The sequence below is a fragment of the Mus caroli genome, chromosome 12, assembly GCF_900094665.2.
Source record: "Mus caroli chromosome 12, CAROLI_EIJ_v1.1, whole genome shotgun sequence".
Lineage (NCBI taxonomy): Eukaryota > Metazoa > Chordata > Mammalia > Rodentia > Muridae > Mus > Mus caroli.
This window is the reverse complement of record NC_034581.1, coordinates 105,550,385-105,573,362: the sequence shown is the minus strand read 5'-3', so window position 1 is coordinate 105,573,362 and position 22,978 is coordinate 105,550,385. Positions and strand designations below refer to the sequence as shown.

Below are 22,978 nucleotides of genomic sequence, written 5' to 3'. Positions count from 1 at the left end.
TAGGGCAGCGCCATCCTGCCTGCTGCCCAGGGAGCTGGTCCTGGAAGAACCTGCAGGGCTGTCAGAGCATTCCGACTCACTGTGTGCCTCTGTGAGACTGGCCCATGGCTGGGAACCTGCTGAACCCCATTCTCTCCTGTACCCCCGCCCCAGTTTTATGTTGGAGACCTCAGCAGATATATCTGGCATCTAGTGGAGTAGGTAGGCCATGCAAATGGACAGGTAGGAAGCAGGTGTCACACAGTGGGAGAACACTATTGCCCAAGGTTGGGAGAGCACTTTGATTGAGTCTCCCTAATGCGAAGTATTCAACCACCAGGATCCAGAAGCAGCATGGGAGAGGGCTGGTCAGAGTGTTGTGTGTACCTTGTTAGCTCTTGGTTCCACTCCTGGCTCTGGGTGTCAGAGGTGTGGTCCCAAGCAGTGGTCAATACTTGTTTGTATGAGTGGGTGTCACATGGGGGACTCTGAGTCGTGCCTTATAGAGCCAGAGTGGTGACCAAGTGTCAGGAGCTGGGCTAAAGTTGCTTCTAAGAAGGAGCTTGGGGCCCCGTCTTGGAGAGATTTGCATGCAGGCAGCACCCCAGGCTCCAAAACTCAAGAAATTAGCCCTTTTCTGTAGCCCGAATCTTCCCCATCCTCTCCAACTGTTAGCCATCTGTTACTACTTAACAAAGTACACCACCAGACAATAGCTGCCATCAGAAGCCACTGTCCCTACGGTCAGTGCTCACCTGGATGGGTTTACCCACTCTGTCATTATGAGACTTCTTCAGCCTTTTCAGGGTCCCATGACCTCTTGTGGCTTTATACTTAGGTCTGGTGACTGCTGGCCTTGTCAATCATTTCTAGCAGGTTGGTTGAAACATCTTAGGATGTAGACTTAGCAGCAGGAGGGGAGCCCAATTCCCTTGCCAACCTTGTGCTGGTTCCACTGACCAAGGCAACCGAGACACAGTTCAGAGCTGGCAGGATGGGAGCTGATGGAACCTTTAAAGTGGAAGCTAGTCAAGGCCCTTGGTCAGTGGAGGTCCTGTTCTTACAAGATTCTTGTGGATTCTGAGTTTCTTGTAAGAACAGCATCTGAGTGAGTCTGTTTCCCACGGTTACTCATTCTCTCATGCACATTCTTACCACTGCCAACCATCCTGATGGGATGTCACCAAGGTGTCCTCACTTCAACCTGCACTGTGCTACGTGACCTTTCAGCCTTCAAAATTATACATGAAAAAAAGCCTGTCTTTCTTTCTAAGTAGTCTGTACCAGATAGCAAAACATCCTGACAGCTAAAGGGAAACGCAAGGCACTCATAACTGGAGGGGACTCCATGGGGAGCCATAATCCTGATGACCTTAGAAAGCCTGAGAAAGAGAAGTCACCAGAGAACCCTGCGGCAGGGGGCAGTGATAGGCCAAGTCCCACCCTGGGGTCTTGCTGCGGCTATCTGGTGGCACACAGAATTGGTACCTTCTCTGGTCTCACAGAGTGTCGACTGCTGATCACTAGGCCTTCTCAGGCCACAGAGGGCCAGGTCTCACACATAAGAAAGGGCTGGGTGATCTCTATGGCCTTGGAGAATCTCAAAGACCTTCCAGGAAGAGGCTATGGGGGAAAATGCAGCAAGGAATTCCCTGAAAGTAGCCCTGAACTATGGGAGCAGACGTGTGGTGGAGGTAATGCCTTATTTGGTTTTACCAATCCGAACAAACTAACAGCAAGTCTTTGGCACACATGCATGCATGCACACACTAGGTCAGACAAGAGCTGGGGGTGTCATATTCAGGGTGAAGTGGGAGGTGGGTAATAATTGTCCAAATGAGTATTTAAAGGTGAGTGATGGACATCTCAGCTCCCCCCACAGGGGTCCTGAAAACTACTTTATAAAGTCAACAGTTCAACCCCATCCATAGGAAGCCTTTGTGCCACACAAGACAACTGGGTCTCACTGGCCAGGCTCACTCTTCTTCCTGTTTACAGATGAAATGGGCTAGACATGACTGAGAGTGAGGTAAAGAACGTGGAAACGTAAGGGTTCTTTGGAAAGTCAGCTGTGTTGGATGGTGTTTTGCTGGGGCGAACACATGAAGGAGTGTTTTCCTGAAGTAGACACGGGTGACAGAGTAACGTAGTCTCGTAAAGGAACTCTTAGCTGAAGCAGACACAGGAGAAGGATGTCTTGTTAAAACAAGACCATGAAAGGACACACAAGAAAAGATTCTTCGCTTATGATCCGCATGTATTGGTCTGCATTCCATTACATAGCTGAGATCTCTTTGTCGGGACTCTAGAGAAACTCACCAAACACTTCTGGTAGTGTGGTGTTTGTCACCTCTGGTAGTGTGGTGTTTGTCACCTCTGGTAGTGTGGTGTTTGTCACCTCTGGTAGTGTGGTGTTTGTCACTTCTGGTAGTGGGTTGTCACTTTCTTGGACTTGGGCTGATTGGCAGAGTGATGTCAGCTGAGACCAATGTACATGTTGAGACAAGAACTGTGCTGAGGCAAGACCAGTGGAGGACACGTGACGTTTGGAGGGTATAGCTAGGACTCCATGCTCGGTGACAGAGCTAGGCTTGCTTACAGATCTAGCCGATCAATGGTTGTGGGTCTTGTGTCTCCTGATCTTTGCTTCTCTGAGAGAGGCACAGTTGAGAACTTTTCTTGTCACTCTTGGTCCCTCCTGCTGACTCACGCTGAGGCTGAGGCCTGGCTGTCTCTGCTGGGTAGCGCCACATCTGCTGCTGCTTCCTGTTCGCTATCCTGACGCTACTGAACTGGACGCTGGTGCATCCCTGAGGTGTTTGTGGGTGGATCGAGCTGACGCTGCGAACCTGTGAACTGAACTGCCGATTTCCTGACAACACAGACAGGAGTTGCTCCAAAGAACCTTTCTAAATAGGTCCACTTCCCCCGTATCTTTTCTCTCCCACTACCTCTGGTGGGTGGTGTGCTAAAAGAGGTTAAAGCATTAAAAAAAACAATCATTAAAAATAAGATTTAAAGGCTGGGCATGGTGGCGCATGCCTTTAATTTTAATCCCAGCACTCGGGAGGCAGAAGCAGGCGGATTTCTGAGTTCGAGGTCAGACTGGTCTACAGAGTGAGTTCCAGGACAGCCAGGGCTACACAGAGAAACCCTGTCTCAAAAAACCAGGTGGTCTTGTAGATTCCTGCACAGGTACAGCTGCCTCCTATGTTTGGATGGGAGGAAGTGGGCCTTGCCCTGAGGTCTTCATGTCTTTGATTTGGGGACATGAAGCCTTCCTCACCTACTTGAAACTTCTGTACAGCTATGCTAGTCTTTGAAAGGGTCTTTCCTTCCGAGCTAGTCTTCTAAGTCAATAAAGCCCATGCTCGAATGGCTCTTTCTCTGTAGCTGTCGTAGCAGACACATGGTCATCTCCGGCAGACCCCGCCCATCCATGTTTCCTGCCGGCTTCTTTCTCCATCTCCTGGGAGACGCCCCAGGCTCCAGCCTCCACATTTGTTCCTTTTCGGGTTTTTTTGCTCACTGGCCACCACCACCAGTCTGGCACTAAATCCTCAGAGCCTTATCTCATCTCTAGAATGCTGCTCTCAGGTTCCCCACAACACATGGTATCTTGTCAGGACAAGCCCCAAGAAGACTCTTCAGGCATACGCGTGCTATGGCCTTTCCTGCAGGCATTCCTGCAGTGCTGGTTCTGAGCTGTGTGTGCACTGCTATCCCTGACATAGGTTTTCCCTTTTTGTTACTGTGGGATGTTAGTCTGAGGCTACTGGGTGGGCCTCTCATTCTTACACAACTTCCTAGCTGACACAGACCCACACAGAGGGATTCCATCCACTTATTACAAGTTTTGTTTGAGGCAATGTTGGCTTTGAACCTTAGATTCCTGTAGTAGTTAGCTGCTGTAGACCATGTGCTGGTATGCCAAAGCTCATTTATAAAAATAAGGGCTTAAGCCCACCTTAGACTGATGGGGTGTGAGGAAGGGAAGCTTTGAGAGTTGGGGCCCAGTGGGGTCCTGGGGCTTCCTTCTCGGGGGTTGTGGCAGTGTCGGCCTTTGGGCTTCCCATCTGCTCTTCCTTGGCTGACTCGGATAGGAAGGGAATGGCTTTGCTCTGCTGCATCTTCCCCTATCATGATATTTCAAAGAGGCCACCAGGCTACACAGTGAGACACTGTCAAACAACTTTAAGGCAAGAGGTTATGAATGAAGACCTCCCCAACTGTGCACCGATAAGCCTTCTTTCCTACAGCACTCTATGGCAGTAAAGAACCACTGTGAGGCAGTTAGGCAGGGCTAGGGCAGAGAACGCTCACTAGCACAGTGTCTAGGCAACCTTCGCCTTCTGGCTAGAGAAGGGATGGCCCCAGAGGCTGCTTACTCCCACGGCTTGGGGACTGAGGTTATACCTTGCTGAGAAGAGGCAACAAAGGCAGTGGTCCGCTCCTCGCTGCCCCAGCAGCGACTATTCAGGGCCAAAGCCTGATCAAGCTGGGACAGACAAACTGCTAATGACAAAGGCCCCTCTTACCTGACCTTTGCCCTTCAGACTTCAACATCACAAACTTTATGAAAGACACAGTGCATTTGATGCCAGCTATAAGCCAGTCACAAGAAGGCTCTCAGACCATGCTGGTAGAGATAACAGCTAAGAGCAATAGTCACCCCAGATGTTTGTCTCACCGGGTCTAACACTGGGACGGTAACACACTCCGACGCCCGAGGCCTGCCTGGAAGGAGGGAACACCACCATTCTGCAGCAAGACTGACAGAGCGATGCATTACGGTGTTTTGTTTCGTATTTTATTACATCAATGGCTTGAAAATTTTTATTTAACTTCAGCAAATATTGGAAATAGAAAAATGAATTCTGCAGAATCTCACAAATAAATTTCCCAATCTCCACTAACAAATATTATAATTCAATGGCTAAGCAATTATAATGCTATGGACATTCACCACAATGACTGTGCTGAACTAGAAAACAAGCAGAGAGACATGGAAATATTACTTACAACAGCATTATTACAACATATTTTCTTTAAAATTTTAACATGGATTTTATCACTTCAAAAGATATACAGCATTTCCGTTATATTTGCAAACTTAACCTTATACATCTTTTAAAATCTTGAAAAATTTTTAAGCAATCTAAAAAGCACTTAGCAAAGTTTGAAGTCTACATAATGGAATGCTATCCACTCCAGTATGAACGCTCACTTTAGAGAAGGCGACTGTAAACACTCATTATCTTACAACATGCATAGACTACTGACCTTCCTTCTGAGCCGGGACGGACGGACGGACGCGCCTGCACTTGTGCTTTACTACGGGGGGGGGGGGGGGGAGCTGCAAAGACCCGGGAGAGGCGGGGAGGGCATTGCACACGATCGTTAGACTCAGATGACCTACAGCTGCCTTCAGTCAGTCTGAGGCAAAGTTTACTTGATACTAAAAACTTGAATCCTGGGTCACTAGGTGTACAAACAGGACAGAGACGTGAGACCTGTCTTTCCTTTGCTTCCATGAAAGCAGGGATCCAGTTAGTGTAATGCACTGTTTGGCTTATTTTTGGTGTGCAATTATACCAATAGTACATCTCATAGTGAGAAAGATGAAGAGGGCGGAGCTGAATTAAAGTGTCACTTAGCTCACTCGGAGGCAGCGCTGGGAAACTGTCTAACAGGTCTCCTGCTTCATGAGCCCACCACAGTAAGCTTTGCCACCTTCTGTGTTTTTGATTAAGGTTTGTAACCACCATTGGGAAGGTCTTACAAAACTCTCTGAAACCTTCTTAGGAAGCTGTTTTGACAAATAAACAAAGAGGCAGTGGGTGTGCTGTGACCCTCTGTTGTGAACTTCTGACACAGCACCCACTGTGTGCCAACACTCATCTGACACAGCACCCACTGTGTGCCAACACTCATCTGACCAGCACAACGAGGCGCGGGCCTCGGGGAAAGAGCTAGAGCGCAGCATTGATCACTGCCGCTGGCCGGTCAACACAATATTCAAGTAACAGGTGCTTACGTGGATAAGGGAAAAGAATTACCTAAACACTTTACATGTTCACAGAAAATTAAATAAAACAAACTTTTAATGCATATGCAATACAGTTTATATCTTTAGGGATCTCTAAACTAAACCTAGACTATTGTTTGTGTCCATGATACTATATTTTGCACAATAACTTATATTTAGAAGATTTTCCCACAAAAATATATAATTATGACATTCACATTGATAATTTTTAAGAACCCAAAGCTTAAGTGACATTCCATCGGAAGCAGGTGTCATGTTCCAAACCTAACCTGCTGATGCACCTAACTCTTGACATGTAACAGTCACAGTCCAGACCAGAGCCCTCGGCTTTGAAAGCTAAGCAGTTTCTTGGACTTATATCACTGTGGACTGTGTCATGAAAAGTTTAAAACATGGAGACTATTCCAGCAGCAGCAGCCAGGCAGAGCCCACTCTCGCCCCTCTGCCAAGTGAAAACGGCACGTGCCTCTCTTCCTTGGAGAAAAGGGAAGATCAGCTGCTCTGGTCATAACCATACCGCCTGACACCGGACTCTTCATGGCTAGAAACCACGCCAAGCTCACAACCAAGAGAAAGAACGAGCCTGGGGCCTGGCACAGCCGCTCTGCCTGCCACACCATCCGAGATGATCACCAAGTCTCAACACTGCTGAGGGGACACATCGTAAGCAAAGTAGCCTGGGCACAAAGACAGACACAGAGCCACCGGCAGATGCCACCCTGCAGCACAGCACTGCTCTGCTCACTGGAGGGAAGGGCATGCAAACACACTAGGTGAGCAAGGTTTTATCTTGTGCCTCAGTGTCCTGTCCCTGTGAGTCACACGCAGAGCAGAAGCTAACTTCATCCCGTGCTTGCCTTCCCCTTCAGCTACACAGCAGGTTTATGATAAAAAGCACAAGAGAAGTTACTAGTGTTACTCTGTTACTGGTCCCTGGGTCCCTGGGTCCCTGGGTCCCTGGGTCCCTGGGTCCCTAGGTGGGACCACGGGCTGTGCTTCTGACGCGTCTCTATGACTCTTCCTCATCAATGGGCTGGTGTGAGACAGGATGGACAAAGTCCCTCTGCACTTGACCTTGGAATGACCTTTCTCCAGACTTCAAGAAGAATGTACATCCTATCCCCAGCTGAACCTCTTTCTAAAGAGAAAATCAGCTAACTTAAAAAAAAGGGGGGAGGGGGGAAGGTGCTTAGGAGTCAAAACATCGAATTTTAATTGCATATTTTAAATTCTTAAGAACTCCATTCATACCTTAAATACCTTAAAGCATCTACTTTTTTTCTTTTTTTTTTTTTTTTTCTTTTTGGTATTGAAAGCAGAAAAAATATTAAAACAACAACAAAAGATATTTCCACATGGTTAGTGCAGTCTCAAGTGGCCATGGATGCTAGGACACAGCCCAGCCGGCTGCTCCTCAGGCCCTTCAGGCCCACAGTCTGGTAAGAGAGCAAAAGTGATTCTGAAGTCTCAGAACATTTATTAGCAACCTTTGCTTGTTCCCAGTCCAAACAAATGGCATTACCACCACTCTAGGTTGTTTCTTTTCATCTTGGTCTCACTAAGCAACAAACACATCCATTACTTCTCTGTCTTATCTGCTGCTAAGAGACAGGATATAGTGTTTGTGTGATCACACCAGTACACAAATGATACAAAAGGACACATGGAGTGACATACAATGGCCAGGCACGCCAAGAGGATGAGAGCTACTGGTGTGCAGCGTCTAGAAAACCATCCCTAGCTTCTCTCTTCTCCTTTACTGAGCTGACCTGACATTTAAAGTCTGCACTCAAACCTGCAGACACCCTCCCCATCTGCTACACCTCAATGATGGCATCTTTGGCAAGCAATAAACTTTAAGTAAGACACTTAAACAGAAAAGGGATTGATAACATGGTTGCCAGAAGGAGAAGGCACCAATTCCAAATGTACAAGCACCAGGTACAGTGATATGAACCAAATCTCTCGGAGCTGGGGATGATGGTGGCAGCTGGGGATCAAGAAGAGATGGGTGCACCCTCATCCTGGGATTACAATGCTGAAGGCTGAAGGCAGAAAGCATTGAGGTCCACGTTCCCATGAGGCTACAGTGCCCAAGGACAGTTGCTGCAAATGAGCTTTTACCACTTGGAAAGGAGAAAAGGGAAAGAGTTAGGGGAGAGAAAGGGGAGAGAAGCCACCTGATCTACAGCCATAACTCTGTCCTCTCTTAGGGAAACAGGAGTTGTATCAGGAAGCTTGGTATGATAAAGGTGACGATGTGGTCTGCTGATGGGCTTGTGATTTCCAAAGAAGCATGATTTACTTAGGTGGCTGCCCCAGGAGAGAAGGGGAGACATTTTCTAGAAGGTCTACTGGGCCTTCTGAGAATTACACTATGCACAAAGTAGAAACTGCAGGCCATGCAGGAACAGAGCTGGGCCTTTCAAGACTACCTGTTCTGAAGCTGTTGACTGGGAGAGCTGCCATTGTTGGGGCTCGGGGGGGAGCCAACTGGAGGGTAGGTCCCAGACTCGAGGGAGGTGTGCAGGCCGTGGGTCCCCCAGCCCTTAGGCAGAATGAGATGCAACGGAGCTCTCTGGGAAGTCGTGCCAACATGGAGGAACGAGCAAAGAATTAAGGCAGATGTAGCACGGGACTGGAAGTGTATGCCTTTTTTGGTAATAGCTGCTTGTCCACAGAGATGTGATGCAGATGGCTAGGTGATGTCTTGTAATACCTGATATCTGGATAACATGTCGTCCATACCAAGTGTTCAAAGCTACCAACAGTTTTCATGAGGCAGATGCGTATCTTACGTCGAGGACAGAAGCAGCCTAAAGGAGGGAAAAAGGAAGGAAATCAGTGAGAGCCACGACCGACACCCAGTGCTCTGGGGAGAACTGCACAGCGGGACTCATGCTCCCAGGCAGGGAGGGGCTGCTCAGGTTGGACCAGTTTTCTCTTTCTAAGCCTCAGCTTCCCTATCGGCCAAGATGTGAGATTATGATGCTCTCTCTGCAAGGTTAGATAAAACAGCTCAGGAGCCATGTCATCACAGCACGGGAGAGCAGGCTGCTCAGGTTTGCCTGCAGGAATAATCCCAGGCACTGCTCAGAGGGACTCGGTGGTACTGGCTCCTCCTGGGATCCTGGAGTATGTCACACTCTTCCTTAAAGGATTAAAAACTTTTTTTTCACTTGTTTCTTTTGTTTTTCAAAACTAACTATCCAAGAGACATGGTGTCTTACTACTGAGGCACAACTGGGCTAAAATCCAGAATGTGAGTGTGGTGAAACGGCACTGTAAAGAGCTGCTAACTAAAGCGGGCCCTCCTCTCTGGCAACACAGTCAGTCCTTCTGATTTTGGTGGAGATCTCTAACCCAGTTGCTCCATCCCCCTCTGTAGTAGACCGCAGACGTCTTGGGCTGCAATTTCTTAGCTGGAAAAACACTGTAAAACCGACAGGTCTTTTTATTTTTTATTTTATTTTTTTAAAGATTTATTTATTTTATGTATGTGAGTACATTATAGCTGTCATCAGACACACCAGAAGAGGGCATCAGATCCCATTACAGATGGTTGTGAGCCACCATGTGGTTGCTGGGAATTGAACTCAGGACCTCTGGAAGAGCAGTCTTAACTGCTGAGCCATCTCACCAGCCCCCGACAGGTCTTTTTATTAGTAGCACTTGGGAAAATTTTGATGTCCTCCATCCTGTGAGGACAGATATCCCCAGTTGCTAGAAACAGGATAAACAAGCCAGTGAAACCAAGTCTCCATGTTCTGAGCACTGGCCAGACAATTAAGCAGCGTCCTACCAGCTAAGCCCCCAGGCTCTTGGTGAGCAGAAATCATTATGAGCCAAGTCTCCTTCTGCAAACTAAGCTTAGAGCAGAAACAGAGGCTGGAAGAAGGGCTGCGACGTGAGGAGCACAGACGGGGGCCAGTGAGAGGGCTCAGGGGACAAAGGAGTTCACTCCACTAACTCTGGTGACCCACTAACTTTGATTCCCAAAGCTTACAGGTAGAGGAGAGTACAGTGGGAAGAAGGGAAAAGGACATGTCAGTGATGCCCTGTGCTCTGCCCTGCTGTTGTATTTTTAGAGAGATGCTGAAGTAAACAGACACAGGAAAGATCCAACACCACAAAGAAGCTCTAACATGCTACTGGGGATGTGAGTCGGTTACATAGGAGCGCAACCTCACTGAGAAGGACATGCGAGGGCCACTCCCAGCAACCACATGGTGGCTCACAACCATCTGTGATGGGGTCCGATGCCGCCTTCTGGTGTGTCTGAGGACAGCTGCAGTGTATTCATATACATAAAATAAATAAATAAATCTTTAAAAGAAAAAAAAAGTACTCACGAGCCTGATTCTCAGAGGTAAGCAGTCCTGATACAGGAGTGGGGTGGGGAGAGGTGGGAGGTAAGCAGTCCTGATACGGGAAGTGGAAGGACAGGCCTCTAGCCTGAGCCACCCTGACAGCCCTGATGAAAAGTGTGTCATCATCTCCAAAATCGCAATGCCAGACACTGTCACATAAGTCCCAGCAGCCACAGGACCTAGAACTGTCTTCACCAGCTAAAGCTAGCCATCCCTGGACAGTAATATAAGCTGGACGTAGCTGTTGGCCATTCCTCAAGAGAGCCTAAACCTCAGCCTCACCTAGAAAGAAGGTACGCAGCCCCGGATAATGGCAATCCCTGAGGCTCCTGAGTGGGCCACTCATCAGCAGTTTCTGATGGTTTACAATTGTAGAATAAAGCTAGACTGTAGTTAAGGAGTGAGCAGCCCACAGTGATTAGCTACCCACGTCAGCACAGATACTGATGAGTGACTGGGAATGTGAGCTTGGTGCAGGGAAGAGACCACCTCTTCCACATTTACCTCATCTTCCTCCTCTGGGATCTTGATGGAGCTGTCTGGGGACTTGACGGGTTTCTGGTTAGCAGGCCCATTGGTCTCGTCTTTCCCGTGTTCTGCTTCCCATTCTTGTAAAACTTCATCTATGTTGAAGCGGCGCCGATAATTTACAAAAAAGTTTTTCACCTGAACAACCGACTTGTTCCCAATCACATCTGAGATCGCCTGAAAATCTCGCCCATATTTCCTAATGGCTAAGAACAGAAAAAAATATTTAAAAAAAAATTTAGTATAAGAGAAAAAAAGTTTAATTTTTAATTATCTTTTATTTTATGTGCGCATTTTCCCTGCATGTATGTCTGTGTACCACATGTGACTGCCTAGAGAGGCTAGAAGGAGGAGTCAAATCTTTTGGAACTGGGATTACATGTGGGTCCTTTGGAGCTAAACTTGGGTCCCACCAAAGAGCAGCAAGTGCTGTCACCATTTGAAAACGAACAGAGAACATGAGAAGCTAGAGAAAGTACCCAAGGAGCTAAAGGGATCTGCAACCCTATAGTTGGAACAACATGATGAACTAACCAGTACCCCGGAGCTCTTGTCTCTAGCTGCATATGTATCGAAAGATGGCCTAGTCGGCCATCAATGGAAAGAGAGGCCCATTGGACTTGCAAACTTTATATGCCCCAATATAGGGGAATGCCAGGGCCAAAAGAATGGGAATGGGTGGGTAGGGAAGTGGGGGGCGCTATGGGGGACTTTTGGGATAGCATTGGAAATGTAATTGAGGAAAATATGTAATAAAAATATTAAAAATTAAAAAAAAAAAAAAAGAAAACGAACAGCTCAGGCTGGGAGGTGGCTGAGTAGGTGAAGCTCTTGCTCACAACCGGGTTAAGCACAGACAATATTAGAGCAGTGGAAAAACATGGCAGCCATCCTTAGAGGTATCTGGCAGAGGAACCTCTCAGGTCGTACCACCCAAGCTGCTGTGGGCGTGTTCTGCTTTGCCTTGAAAGCATTTCCATTTCTAATGCTTTCTAATGTCTTCGAATGCTAATGCTCACCTACTCAGAGTGCAAGGAGCAAGGAGCAGCCACTCTGACTTACAACACACTCACAGCCTTCACGCTAATTTAAAACACAGGAAGGGCCTGGGGCTCCAGCCCTTGGGAGTTTGAAGCAGAAGGATTCTGAGTTCACAGCCAGCCAGAGCCAAAGATGAGACTGTTTCAAAAACTAGGAGCCCAGACTGAAGGGTTTCACAGCGGCACAGCACCTGCCTGGCATGGCTCTGGGCTCACTCCTCAGCGACAACACAGGCATCCGAGTACACATGCCCGGGAGAAGCCGGACTGGGACACCGGAGAGGAACATCGCAGTTCCCTTCCTTGCATCACAGTTAGTTCCCGTGTGCGTACCTTGTACGGCGAGAAGCTGCTCTTCCGTGGTCCAGCGAGCGTTGCATTTTTGAATAACCTAGATATCCAAATGGATTGTCAACTTATTATATGCATCTTTATGGCAGCTTAGTGAACTTTTTACATGTCAGGATTTTGATATAAACTTAGTTTCTTAAATTATATCTATATCTTTCCAAAACACAACATATTAAAGCTATGTAGGACACAGATAGCAACATTTCAAGCACATTAACTGGACCTGACTCTAAGAAGAATGTCACCCTACCTCTGGGAGTCGGTAAGGCTCTATCCCTCCATCAAGCTTCTCTTTAAGAGCACTGTTCGTCTGCTTGATGCTCTGAATCTAAGAGAGAAGAGAGCTTTGTTTTAAATACATGACAGCTAGGAAGACCGACGGGAAAATGGAAAACCACGATGGCAGAATTCCCCCCAGCCTAACTGACCAACTGTAATGCCTTCCTTTTCTCATAAGTGATTTTTTTCCTATTTTTTTGCTTGACTTAGCATACCTAGCTTTTCTATTTATGCCCAATCATAAAACACAGAGAGAAGGTCAGAAATTCAGCCACGTTCTTTCATTTTCCATGGATGCCCAAGAAACAAACAACTATGTCCTTGTCCTGCAGCTCTCAGGGGAGGACACTTTCAGTGTGTGATTAGGTGGAAGGCTGACTTTAACACTTTTAAATATAACCAAAAGAAAAAGGTCTTTTCTGTTTTTTTTTTTTTTTTTTTTTTTTTTTTTTTAAGAGTCAGGGATTCTCTGTGTACTCTTGGTGGTCTTGAATTCACTTTGTAGACCAGACTGGCCTTGAACTCTTGAACTCACGGAGATCTACCTGCCTCTGCCTCACAAGTGCTGGGATTAATGGTCTGCACCATCATCGCAGGGCTAAGAAGAAATCTTACTAGTGAAGTAACATTAAAAGCAAGACTGAGTTGGAGGCCAGCCTGGTGTGCCACCACCGCCCGGCCCCACCTGGCTTCTTAAACAGCCTTTTATACCAACATATACTTTTCTTTTTTTCCTTTTGCCTGTCTGTTTTCTCAAGACAGGATCTTACTATATAGCCATGGCAGACCTTAATCTCGCTATGTAGGTGACGGTGGTCTCTCACTAATAGAGCTGGGCCTTCCTCTGCTCCTGAATGCTGGGAGTAAAGGCATGTACATCGACTTCTGGCTCCCACATCATTTTTTTAAAATTCCATTTGTCAAGTGCTTTGGGATGGCCTGCTCTGCTCTTTGAGGTATTTGAGGTAAGTTCTCACTTTGTAGCCTAGGCTGGCTCTGCCTCTGACTCACAAGTGTGGACTAAGAGTTGGAGTTGGAGGCCAGCCTGGGCTACAGAGCACATCTTGTCTTCAGAAAAACCAGCAGTGAGAGGTGGAGAGCTAGAATCCAACATTTAGAGTTAGAATAGACAGGTTTAGTGGTCAACATATTTATCAACCTGAAAGGAAATTGAATAAAAATCAGGATACAGCTGTGTGTGGCATTTAAAGAAAAAGCAACCTAACCCATGTGGCTGCCCTCCTGTCCCCGTGAGCCCCCAAGGTAAACATGCCATACTGCATCTGTCCCGTGAGACACTCCTTCTCTACGTAGGACCTCCTGTCACAAGTGCATCCACTGAGGAAGTGGACACTTCCAGCCCCAGCCCTCAGTCCTGAAAGCCGGAGCCGAGGACAGGCAGCAGGAGCCGAGGACAGGCAGCAGGAGCCGAGGACAGGCAGGCAGCAGGAGCCGAGGACAGGCAGCATTCGGGCTTCTGGTAGGAGAAGCCTGTGCTTCCCCTGCTCACAGAAACAGGCAGCTGGCTCCACTTCCATCTCCCTTCCTTATAGCCCTACACTGATTCAAAGAGTTCTAAATGGCTTCTGCAGCTTTCAACATAGCAACTTTGGGACTTCTTCAACTGGTTAATCCTGTTTTCTGTTACTCTGAAATGAGTCTTTCCTTGACATACTCCCAAACTTGGGTTCCTGACGTCACTGTACCACTGACTGGCTGCCGTTTTGACTCTCCACGTGCGTCTAAGCATCTGTCTGTCTCCTCACTACCATGTCAGGCTCTAAGCCCTCCTTCCTCCCTCTTTAAAACTGCCAATCTGAGTAATTATTTCAAATTTAAAACACTCTTGTCCTTGACCCTGCTGAGAAAAGACAAAGACAGTTTCCTCTTTCTACACTTATTAACAGGAGGGCCTCTTCTCCCCTCACCACTGTGTCCCCCCACAGGTGGGCTCCCCCACCATAAGCAGCACCAGCAATGCCTGCAGCCTGCAGCAGCCCAGGCAGATCTGCACAGCTCAGACCCAAGGATTAATCTTCTCTTTGAAAAGAGGTCTCTAGGAAGATTAAGTGATTCCCCTAAGATCAGAGCCTAGCTGTGCTGGTGGCAGGCTAGACTCTGGGAGGGTGCTTGCTCCTTTTCAGTGCTGCCTCCTTAAACCAAGGGAAAGACAGAGCCATCAGTTCCACCACCTGGCCTGGCCACCTCTGACAGCTGGCTCCCCATCACTCAGTCTCATCAACCAAGAGGGAGAAGGAGAAACGAAGGAGGGAGGACAAGGGAAGGGAAGAAGATCACAGACTGATGGAAGGTGCGTTCTAGACTGTGAGGCTGACCATGATAACGCAACAATAACGCTACAGAACCAGTGGTGTGTGTGAGCTCTCAGGTACAACTGCCACCACGGACACATTCTCCCCAAGACCCCATATGTACACAAATATCTTAGATAATTCCACTGAAGGGTGCACACATTCTTACACATCACAAATGACACAATGCAATTAAAGATCTGTATGGGTGGAGGAGTGTAGCATCTCCACTCATCAGAGAACTCTATAAAGAGAGTAATGGGAGGGACTGGAGAGAGAGAAAGCTCAGCAGTTAAGAATACCGACTGCTATTCCGGAGGTCCTGAGTTCAGTTCCCAGCAACCACATGGTGGCTCACAACCATCTGTAATGATATCTGATGCCCTCTTCTGGTGTGTCTGAAGAAAGTAACAGTGTACTCATACGTTAATACTAAAAAAAATAAAAATAAATTGTAATTTGAAAGCTGGTGGTGGTACATGCCTTTAACAAACTGGCAGATCTCTGAGTTTGAGGCTGTCTAGTCTACAGAGCAAGTTCCAGGACAACCAGGGATATACAGAGAAACAGTCTTAAAATAAAATAAAACAAAAGGTATTAATTTAATAGCTGTAACAAAATCTTAATCAAAATTTTAGTAAAATTGTTTTTACTGGAAATTGAAAAAGTGATGCACAAATTGTTAAGGAAATGCAACGGGCTGAGGACACTGAGAGCCAGGAGGCTTCCTTGCTGCACACCACACACTGGGGCACTGTGCACTGGTGACGGGCAGACAACGGAACAGAGAACATAAAACCGACCTGCCTATTTTAAACAAGGTCTCAATGCAGATGCACCGCAGGAAAGGCTTGACAGTCTTTTCAGCAAACAGTTGGTGAAAGATGCCCACACTCAGACACCTACATCCAATACCACACTGAGAAACATACTTCTTCGTAGGCTCAAGATCAACATACAAAAGCTGGAACAACCGTGTTAAGATGATATTCAACACGGGTTCATCTCCTGGGAAAGGTTCTTTAAAAAAAGATGTATTTATTTTATTATGTGTCTAGGTGCTTTGCCTGCATGTCTACGCCCCTGGAAGAGCCTTATCAGCACTCAAAACCTTCCAACCTAAGGGGAAAGATGAGAAACTGTGCTTCTTTACCAAGTTTCATAAAGTACCTGTTCACAGGAGTGGGGAGGACAAAGTGGTAAATTATCAGGAGATGGGCAGGAGACAATGTATGACAGGAGAAAAGAAGACTCCATAAGGAGGTATAGAGGTAGAGGCAGGAGGAGCACTGTGAGTTTGTGGGCAGCCTGAGCTGTATGGTGTGAGGCAGTGTTAAATAAACACATTCTCACCCTAAACACACAGTCCAGTAGACATCCTCAAAGCAAGGATAGCCCCAGGGCTGACGAATAAGTGGCAGATAAGCAGTGTCACTGAGGCCCAAGGAGCCTCACACAACATACCAGAGAGAGGCCACAGTTTAAAGACAACTGTTAGCAACAAGTACAGCCACCATTACCACTGGACACAACCATGTGACCCCCGAGGAGGCTCAGCAATGCCTGGGGCTAGTTCTGTTGTCACAAGTAGGAGGGTGAAGTGGTCCCTGTGAGTAGAGGGTAGGGAGGTTGCGCCTGTAACTCACAGTCAGTCCAAAGTAGACCGTAGGTGGGAAGTGCTGGTACGGTACAAAGTATAGGTAAACTGAAAGGACACTCTGGAGAACCCTGAACCTAGGGTGAACCTGTGCTTCTCTATGGGGTCTGATGGAGTCATGCTCTACAGAGATGCATGCAAAATTCACCAGATTCATAACATTCATGGTAATAGTTTGTATAATGGCCACAAAAGTATCAGCTTTATAAAACATAGGCACATCTTATAAAACCATAAAAATAAACATTATCTTATGGTGATATAATAAAAGCAGACTGAATGAGTCTATCTGTGAGGGTTCTTTTAACAGTGGTGGAACAGAAACTGGAGGCTTCCTACAAACTGAACAAGCGTCCTACCACTGACTACATTACAAGCCTCAGACCAGATTCTGCACTTGAATAATAGCAGCCCCCTCCTGGGAGGCGACTCGGGCGTGAGAGGCACGATGGAGCTTCAGAGATTGAAGGGGAGAGGGGGGGGGGCACTAAAGGCAATGCACACACAGGTGTGCACACACATACACGCACATCTAAATGTAATTTTTAGAGGTGGGGGGGGCGGCAATATTCAATTGCCAGTGAGAGGCTGTGCATCACTGGCAATCAGAGTTCAATCCCTGGACTCCATGAAAAGCCAGAAGCAAAGAATCCACTCCAGACGCTGTCTTCTGACTTCCATACACCACAGCATGTTCCCCTTCCACACATCTGTAAGGACACGCTAGTGTGCAAGCTGATTCTCACATTGGGCTTGAAGTACCTGTCGTTTGATGGAGACCAGCTCCATGTCCAGCTGTCTCAGCACCGTGGTCGCAGCAGTAGCATTAGCAGACACAGCCTCCACATCTTCTTGAGAAAGAAACATGCCTTTCGGAGGTTTCCTTTTTGCTCTATTTTTAGCTTGTGTGCTGTGCTTTTCTTTTTTGACCTGAGGAACTGTCTCAGTAGGGGGCACCTGCATGATATACATATTTGGTAAATAAAATTAAAAAACAAAATGTCAAAAGGACAGTAGTAAGCATGTGTCATTAACATAGCCCCAAACAATCTAAAACAATCACCATGCTTATCTAAGCACCAACTACTTAAAGATAAATTGTGGCATGGAACAAAGAAAACGTTCCTTTGTTCTTCAATAGAAACATTGTTTTCTACCTCCTCTGGCCTCTGATGAAAAGTACAAAGGAACAACAGGCGAGAAACAACAGCCTGTATTCCCTCTTGAACCTTGTGGCCACCTACTTGTGTATAAGAGGAGAGGTGGTCTGAAAAGTTTTCCACTAGGAAATATAAACTTGGGAACTGGAGAGAGGGTTCAGAGATTAAGAGCACTGGCTGCTCTTCCAGAGGACCCAGGTTCAGTTCCCAGCACTCACATGGCAGCTCACAACCACCTGAAACTCATTGTCAGAGGATCTGAACCAGCACACAAACATACATGCATGAAAAGACACCAAAGCACATAAAATAAAAATAAATTATTAAAAACAAAAGAAAGAAACTGGCATTTCATACATCATTTCTTCTTGGACAACATTTAGTTTTTAGAGTGACATAATTTGCTGTAAAAATGTGCTATCATTCTTAAATCATTGGGCTAATTTTTTCTTCATCTTCTTTTTTGGCTTTTCAAGACAGGGTTTCTCTGTGTAGCCCTGGCTGTCCTGGAACTCACTCTGTAGACCAGGCTGGCCTCGAACTCAGAAATCCACCTGCCTCTGCCTCCCAAGTGCTGGGATTTAAGGCATGTGCCACCACTGCCGGCTTACTTATTATATATAAAATATTATATCTTATATATAAGATATTATATATAATAACTAATATCAGTAATATATATATATATACATATACATACATATATATATATATATATATATATATATATATATATATATATATATATAAAATAACCCCGGAATGGGTTAATTTTTAACAGTACTTTCTCTAATATCAAATATAAAAGCTTGGCAACAAAAGGATTCTGTCCTATTATTAGGTAATCATTTAAACTTAGGATTTTAAGTTGAGCATGGTGGTGATGTATCTGTAACCCGAGCATTTGGGAGGCAGAGGCAGGAGGATCAGGAGTTCAAGGCCAGCCTCAGTTACACAGTGAGACTGGGGCCGATCTGGGTTATTGGAGGCTTAAGTATGCACATGGGAAACCTTAAGGCAACAATTCAACTTTTAGAAATCCTTTTAATAAGACAATTTGTAAAAAGACTTAGATATGTGACCATTAGCTCCTTGCTGTTCACACAGAGAGGACTTAATAAGTAAGCTATAAAGCTGTTTAAGATCAGTTAACTCAATTCTGAAATACTCATATAGTGAAGTAATACATGGGCTATGTATATAAGTATATTTAAAATACATTTCAAACACTATACAAATTAAGATATCACTTTACAACTTTTAAAAATAAAAATTCTGAATTATATATACATATGGGCATATATGTTTTAGAAGAAGGTGTCTTAAAAGCTACCAAACTGTGACGGTGATTATGGGTGATGATGCTGTAAATCACTTTAACTCCTCTTGCCTATTTTATTATAAAAACCATGCATTGCTATAATTTTACCATTGGCCTTTTAGTTTTCCAAGCCTCACATAACCACTCCTGCCATTACAGGACAGAGAGCGGAGATGCTTCTGTGTTCCAAGTAACCACGCCCAAAAGCTGCCCAAGGTCCGCTGGCAGCTCCCCGGCTCACTCCATTCACTCCCCAGCCCTGTCTTGTTACCACCGTTCTCTTACAGACGATAGCAGAACCTTAGGGTTCCATTCCATGTGATACAGAGAAATACCATTCCAAATCCTATAAAGCAAAGCTGGTGTTGGTTGTGAGCCACCATGTGGTTTCTGGGAATTGAACTCAGGACCTCTGGAAGAGCAGTCCGTGCTCTTAACCACTGAGCCATCTCTCCAGCCCATAAAGCTGGTGTTGTTTACAATGTTCCATCTGAACGTTTGGAGTCGCGACTTCATATACTAATGTACAGGAGGCAGGAGGTATGGGGAGAGCCAGTGCTGGCACTCACTGCCCAGGAAGGGTAGGGAGAAACCTACCTCCTTTTTGCTTTCCTTGTTTGCATCAATCTCAATGTCAACGGGATTACTGCCGTTTGTTTCTTCCAGTTCATCCTCACTGGAAGGCAAGAATGGGGCCGAAAGGTTATTCTGTATTAACTCTATTTCACATAAAAACTTAATAAATAAATTCTAAAATTGCTCTATACAGCACCAGACTGCTAGGACAAACATTTTTATATAGAATTCCAACTTTGCAGTTCTTTTGGTCCAGTGGTTCTCAACTCTAATGCTACAATCCCTTAATAAAGTTCGTCATGTTGTGGTGACCCTAACCCATAAAACTATTTTCACTGCTACTTCATAAGTGTAACTTGGATAACTGTTATAAATGCTAATATAAATAGAGGTTTGATATAGGTTGAGAGCCGCTGTTCTGGATATAGAGAAATTTTGCCCAGAGTCCTAGCCACTAACCATATAGAACGTCGTATGGGAGGCCAATGGCCACTTAGTGCTCCTGTCATGCCCTGTAGTGCTGTAAGTCTGTAACCTAACTGGGTGAAGGGCACACTGAGCAGGGGACATAGCAGCTCTCAGGACTAGTGCAGTAATGCAAAGAGGAGTACCCGGGAGTATAAGGGTATTCCAAGGATAACAAACCCCAGCCTATTTTATCAAATGTTGACTGTTATTTAGCAGAACATATCTGCACACGGCAACAAATTCAATGTATAATCAAACTAGGCCTAAGATATAAAGAAAATAAAAGCTTTGATCAAAAAAGTACTAAGCCAGGCACATGCCCTTAATCCCAGCACTAGAGACACAAGAGGTATAGGCAGATGGATGTCTGTGAGTTTGAGGCCTGCCTGCTCTACAGAGTGAGTTCCAGGACAGCCAGAGCTACTTTGAGAGCCCTTGGAATGTATTACAGAAAACCTGGAAAGCCTAAGTTCTTAAAGGTCACACACTCCTGCCACTCTAACACAAAAGCCTTCAGGTTTGAGCACTGCCTTCTGAAAGCCAACCATCTCACTCCTTCTGAACAAACCTGCCCAGGGGTATCAAGCAGAACCTTCAGAACTGACCCTAGACCTCCCAGAGTGTGGGGATATGATCACCATTTCCACAGATCTCTGCCATATGTAAGCTGAGGAAGCAAGAGGGAGCCACACCCTTTCTTCTTGAAGTTTAATGAGTTATCCTTAAAATGAATATCCAGGCTGGGAGGCAGGCTCAGGGGGTGGGGGGGAATGTGCAAAACTCATAGCGACAACAAAGCAATCCCTTCTAAGAGACTATGAACTGATCTCTATCCTCACCCGACACAAGATGGTCAGCGACGCTCAGCACTCATTTTCAACTCGACCGCATCTAGAACCACCCAGGAGAGAAGCTTCCAGACATGCTTATGAGGAATTTTCTAGATCAGGTTAGCTGAGGGGTGAAGCAAGACCATTCCACGGAGGGTCATGGGACAAATAACTAGCAGGAGGTACGGTGAGCAGCAGCTTGCTCTCGGTCCTGCCACCCTGCCTGCCTGACCTCTCTTCCTTGAGCTGTTTAAACACGGTAAGTGGCTCACACAAAATCTACTTTCTTTCTCTCTCTCTTTCTTTCTTTCCTTCTTTCTTAAACACACACACACACACACACACATGAGTGCGCACAGTCAAGACATCCGCAGGTACGTGCCTCACCTTTCTTCCCGCTCCCGCTTTTGTTTCCGAGCATGGCGATCCATCACACTCGTTTTAGTTCTAGTTTTCTTCCAAGAGTAGTAAAACTTCACCAAACTTGCTATGGATTTATCAGGAAGCTAAGTGCAGAAATCAAATTGGTGAAAATATGAAGCTGGAGTTTACCAATCAAATGTGCTTAGGATACATTTCATAAGAATCGGCCTTTGGATTTTAAAATGTACAGAAAAGGAATGCCTAACAAAACGCATTTTTCTTTTCTTTTCTTTTTAAAGATTGATTGATTGATTGATTGATATATAAGTGCACTGTAGCTGACTTCAGACACACCAGAAGAGGGCGTCAGATCTCATTATAAATGGTTGTGAGCCACCATGTGGTTGCTGGGATTTGAACTCAGCAGTCAGTGCTCTTAGCCGATGAGCCATCTCTCCAGCCCCGCACTTTTCTTTTTAAAAAATTATCTTTAACTTTATTATAAAAAAGTTGCCCCCCCCAAATATTCACACACCAAAATTAACCAGACTCAAAGCCCATAGAACTCAGTGAACTTCTATGCGTTACAGAGGCCATTCAGAATCAAAGCTGCATTTTATACTGTCACACTGCATTTTATACTTTCACAAATATTGAATATCTTATGCACTTTATCAACCACCAAAATTGAAAAATTCATGAGTTTTAACTACAAAAATGATGAACTTTTTATGCATTTTTAAAAAGTAATAAATTTTCTTTTTAATTTTTTAAAAATTAAAACTCAAACTGTAGATCAGGGTGGCCTTGAACACAGAGATCCATCTGCCTCTGCCCTCACCTCTTGTGTTTTTGTTTGTTTGTTTGCTAGCCTGAAAGCTGGCAGGCCCAGCAAGTCCATCCCTACCACTGGAACTGCAATTATGTGTACGAAATGCCTGAACCATTAATGTGGGTTCTAGGATTTGAATTCAGTTTTCACTGCCAGAGTTAAAACAACTCTCTTACCACAGAGCCATTTCTCCAGTCCCTACGTTTTAATCTTTACAAATTCATTTTAACATTTAATACAAGCACCAGGGAACTTTAATGTGGAGTTTATCAATAGCTTCCTAGAGAGTAAAAAATATAGCCAAGCATGGTGGCACACACCTTTAAATCTAGCACTCCGGAGGCAGAGGCAGGTGGATTTCTGAGTTTGAGGCCAGCCTGGCCTACACAGTGAGTTGTAGGCCAGTCAGGGCTACACAGAGAAACCCTGTCTCAAAATACCAAGAATCATTCAGCCAAAAAAGCAAACTTACAGCCCAGGGCTGTGATATTCCTTCAAAAGCCATCATCAGAGCTCCTGCCTGCTGACCTAACTTTGAGAACAGCTATAGGGTGGGGTGGGGGTGGGGTCTTTTGTGGAGGTATAGCTTATACATTGAGAATGTACAGCAGCTTCACTCTGTACTACAATTGCTGAGCTACAGAGCAGGGTTTTGTTTTGTTTTATTTTGGTTTGGTTTGGTTTTTTTTCGAGACAGGGTTTCTCTGTGTAGCCCTGGCTGTCCTGGAACTTGGGAGGCAGAGGCAGGCGAATTTCTGAGTTCAAGGCCAGCCTGGTCTACAAAGTGAGTTCCGGGACAGCCAGGGCTATACAGAGAAACCCCCCTGTTAAAAAAAAAAAAAAAAAAAAAACAACAACAACAA

At 45.7% G+C, this 22,978-nt stretch overlaps 1 protein-coding gene across 3 annotated transcripts in view; it reads right to left on the bottom strand.

Annotated features, from left to right (window-relative positions):
* The window catches only part of Rcor1 (REST corepressor 1), a 97,992-nt gene that overhangs the window by 18,446 nt on the left and 56,568 nt on the right, over positions 1-22,978 (bottom strand). Inside the window, exons 6-13 of one of the 3 annotated variants that reach the window (XR_002379353.2) lie at positions 21,308-21,426; positions 19,644-19,722; positions 17,328-17,522; positions 12,568-12,645; positions 12,300-12,357; positions 10,903-11,132; positions 8,748-8,844; positions 5,331-8,154 (exon numbers count right to left, since the gene is read on the bottom strand). Coding sequence is in view for 1 of the 3 variants with exons in the window: in XM_021179326.2 (XP_021034985.1) it covers positions 8,803-8,844; positions 10,903-11,132; positions 12,300-12,357; positions 12,568-12,645; positions 17,328-17,522; positions 19,644-19,722; positions 21,308-21,426 (801 nt within the window). In the remaining 2 variants the exon portion in view is untranslated. Of the gene's footprint in view, positions 1-5,330; positions 8,845-10,902; positions 11,133-12,299; positions 12,358-12,567; positions 12,646-17,327; positions 17,523-19,643; positions 19,723-21,307; positions 21,427-22,978 lie in introns of those variants that run through there. The other 2 variants (XR_002379354.2, XM_021179326.2) reach the window with 2 other exon arrangements.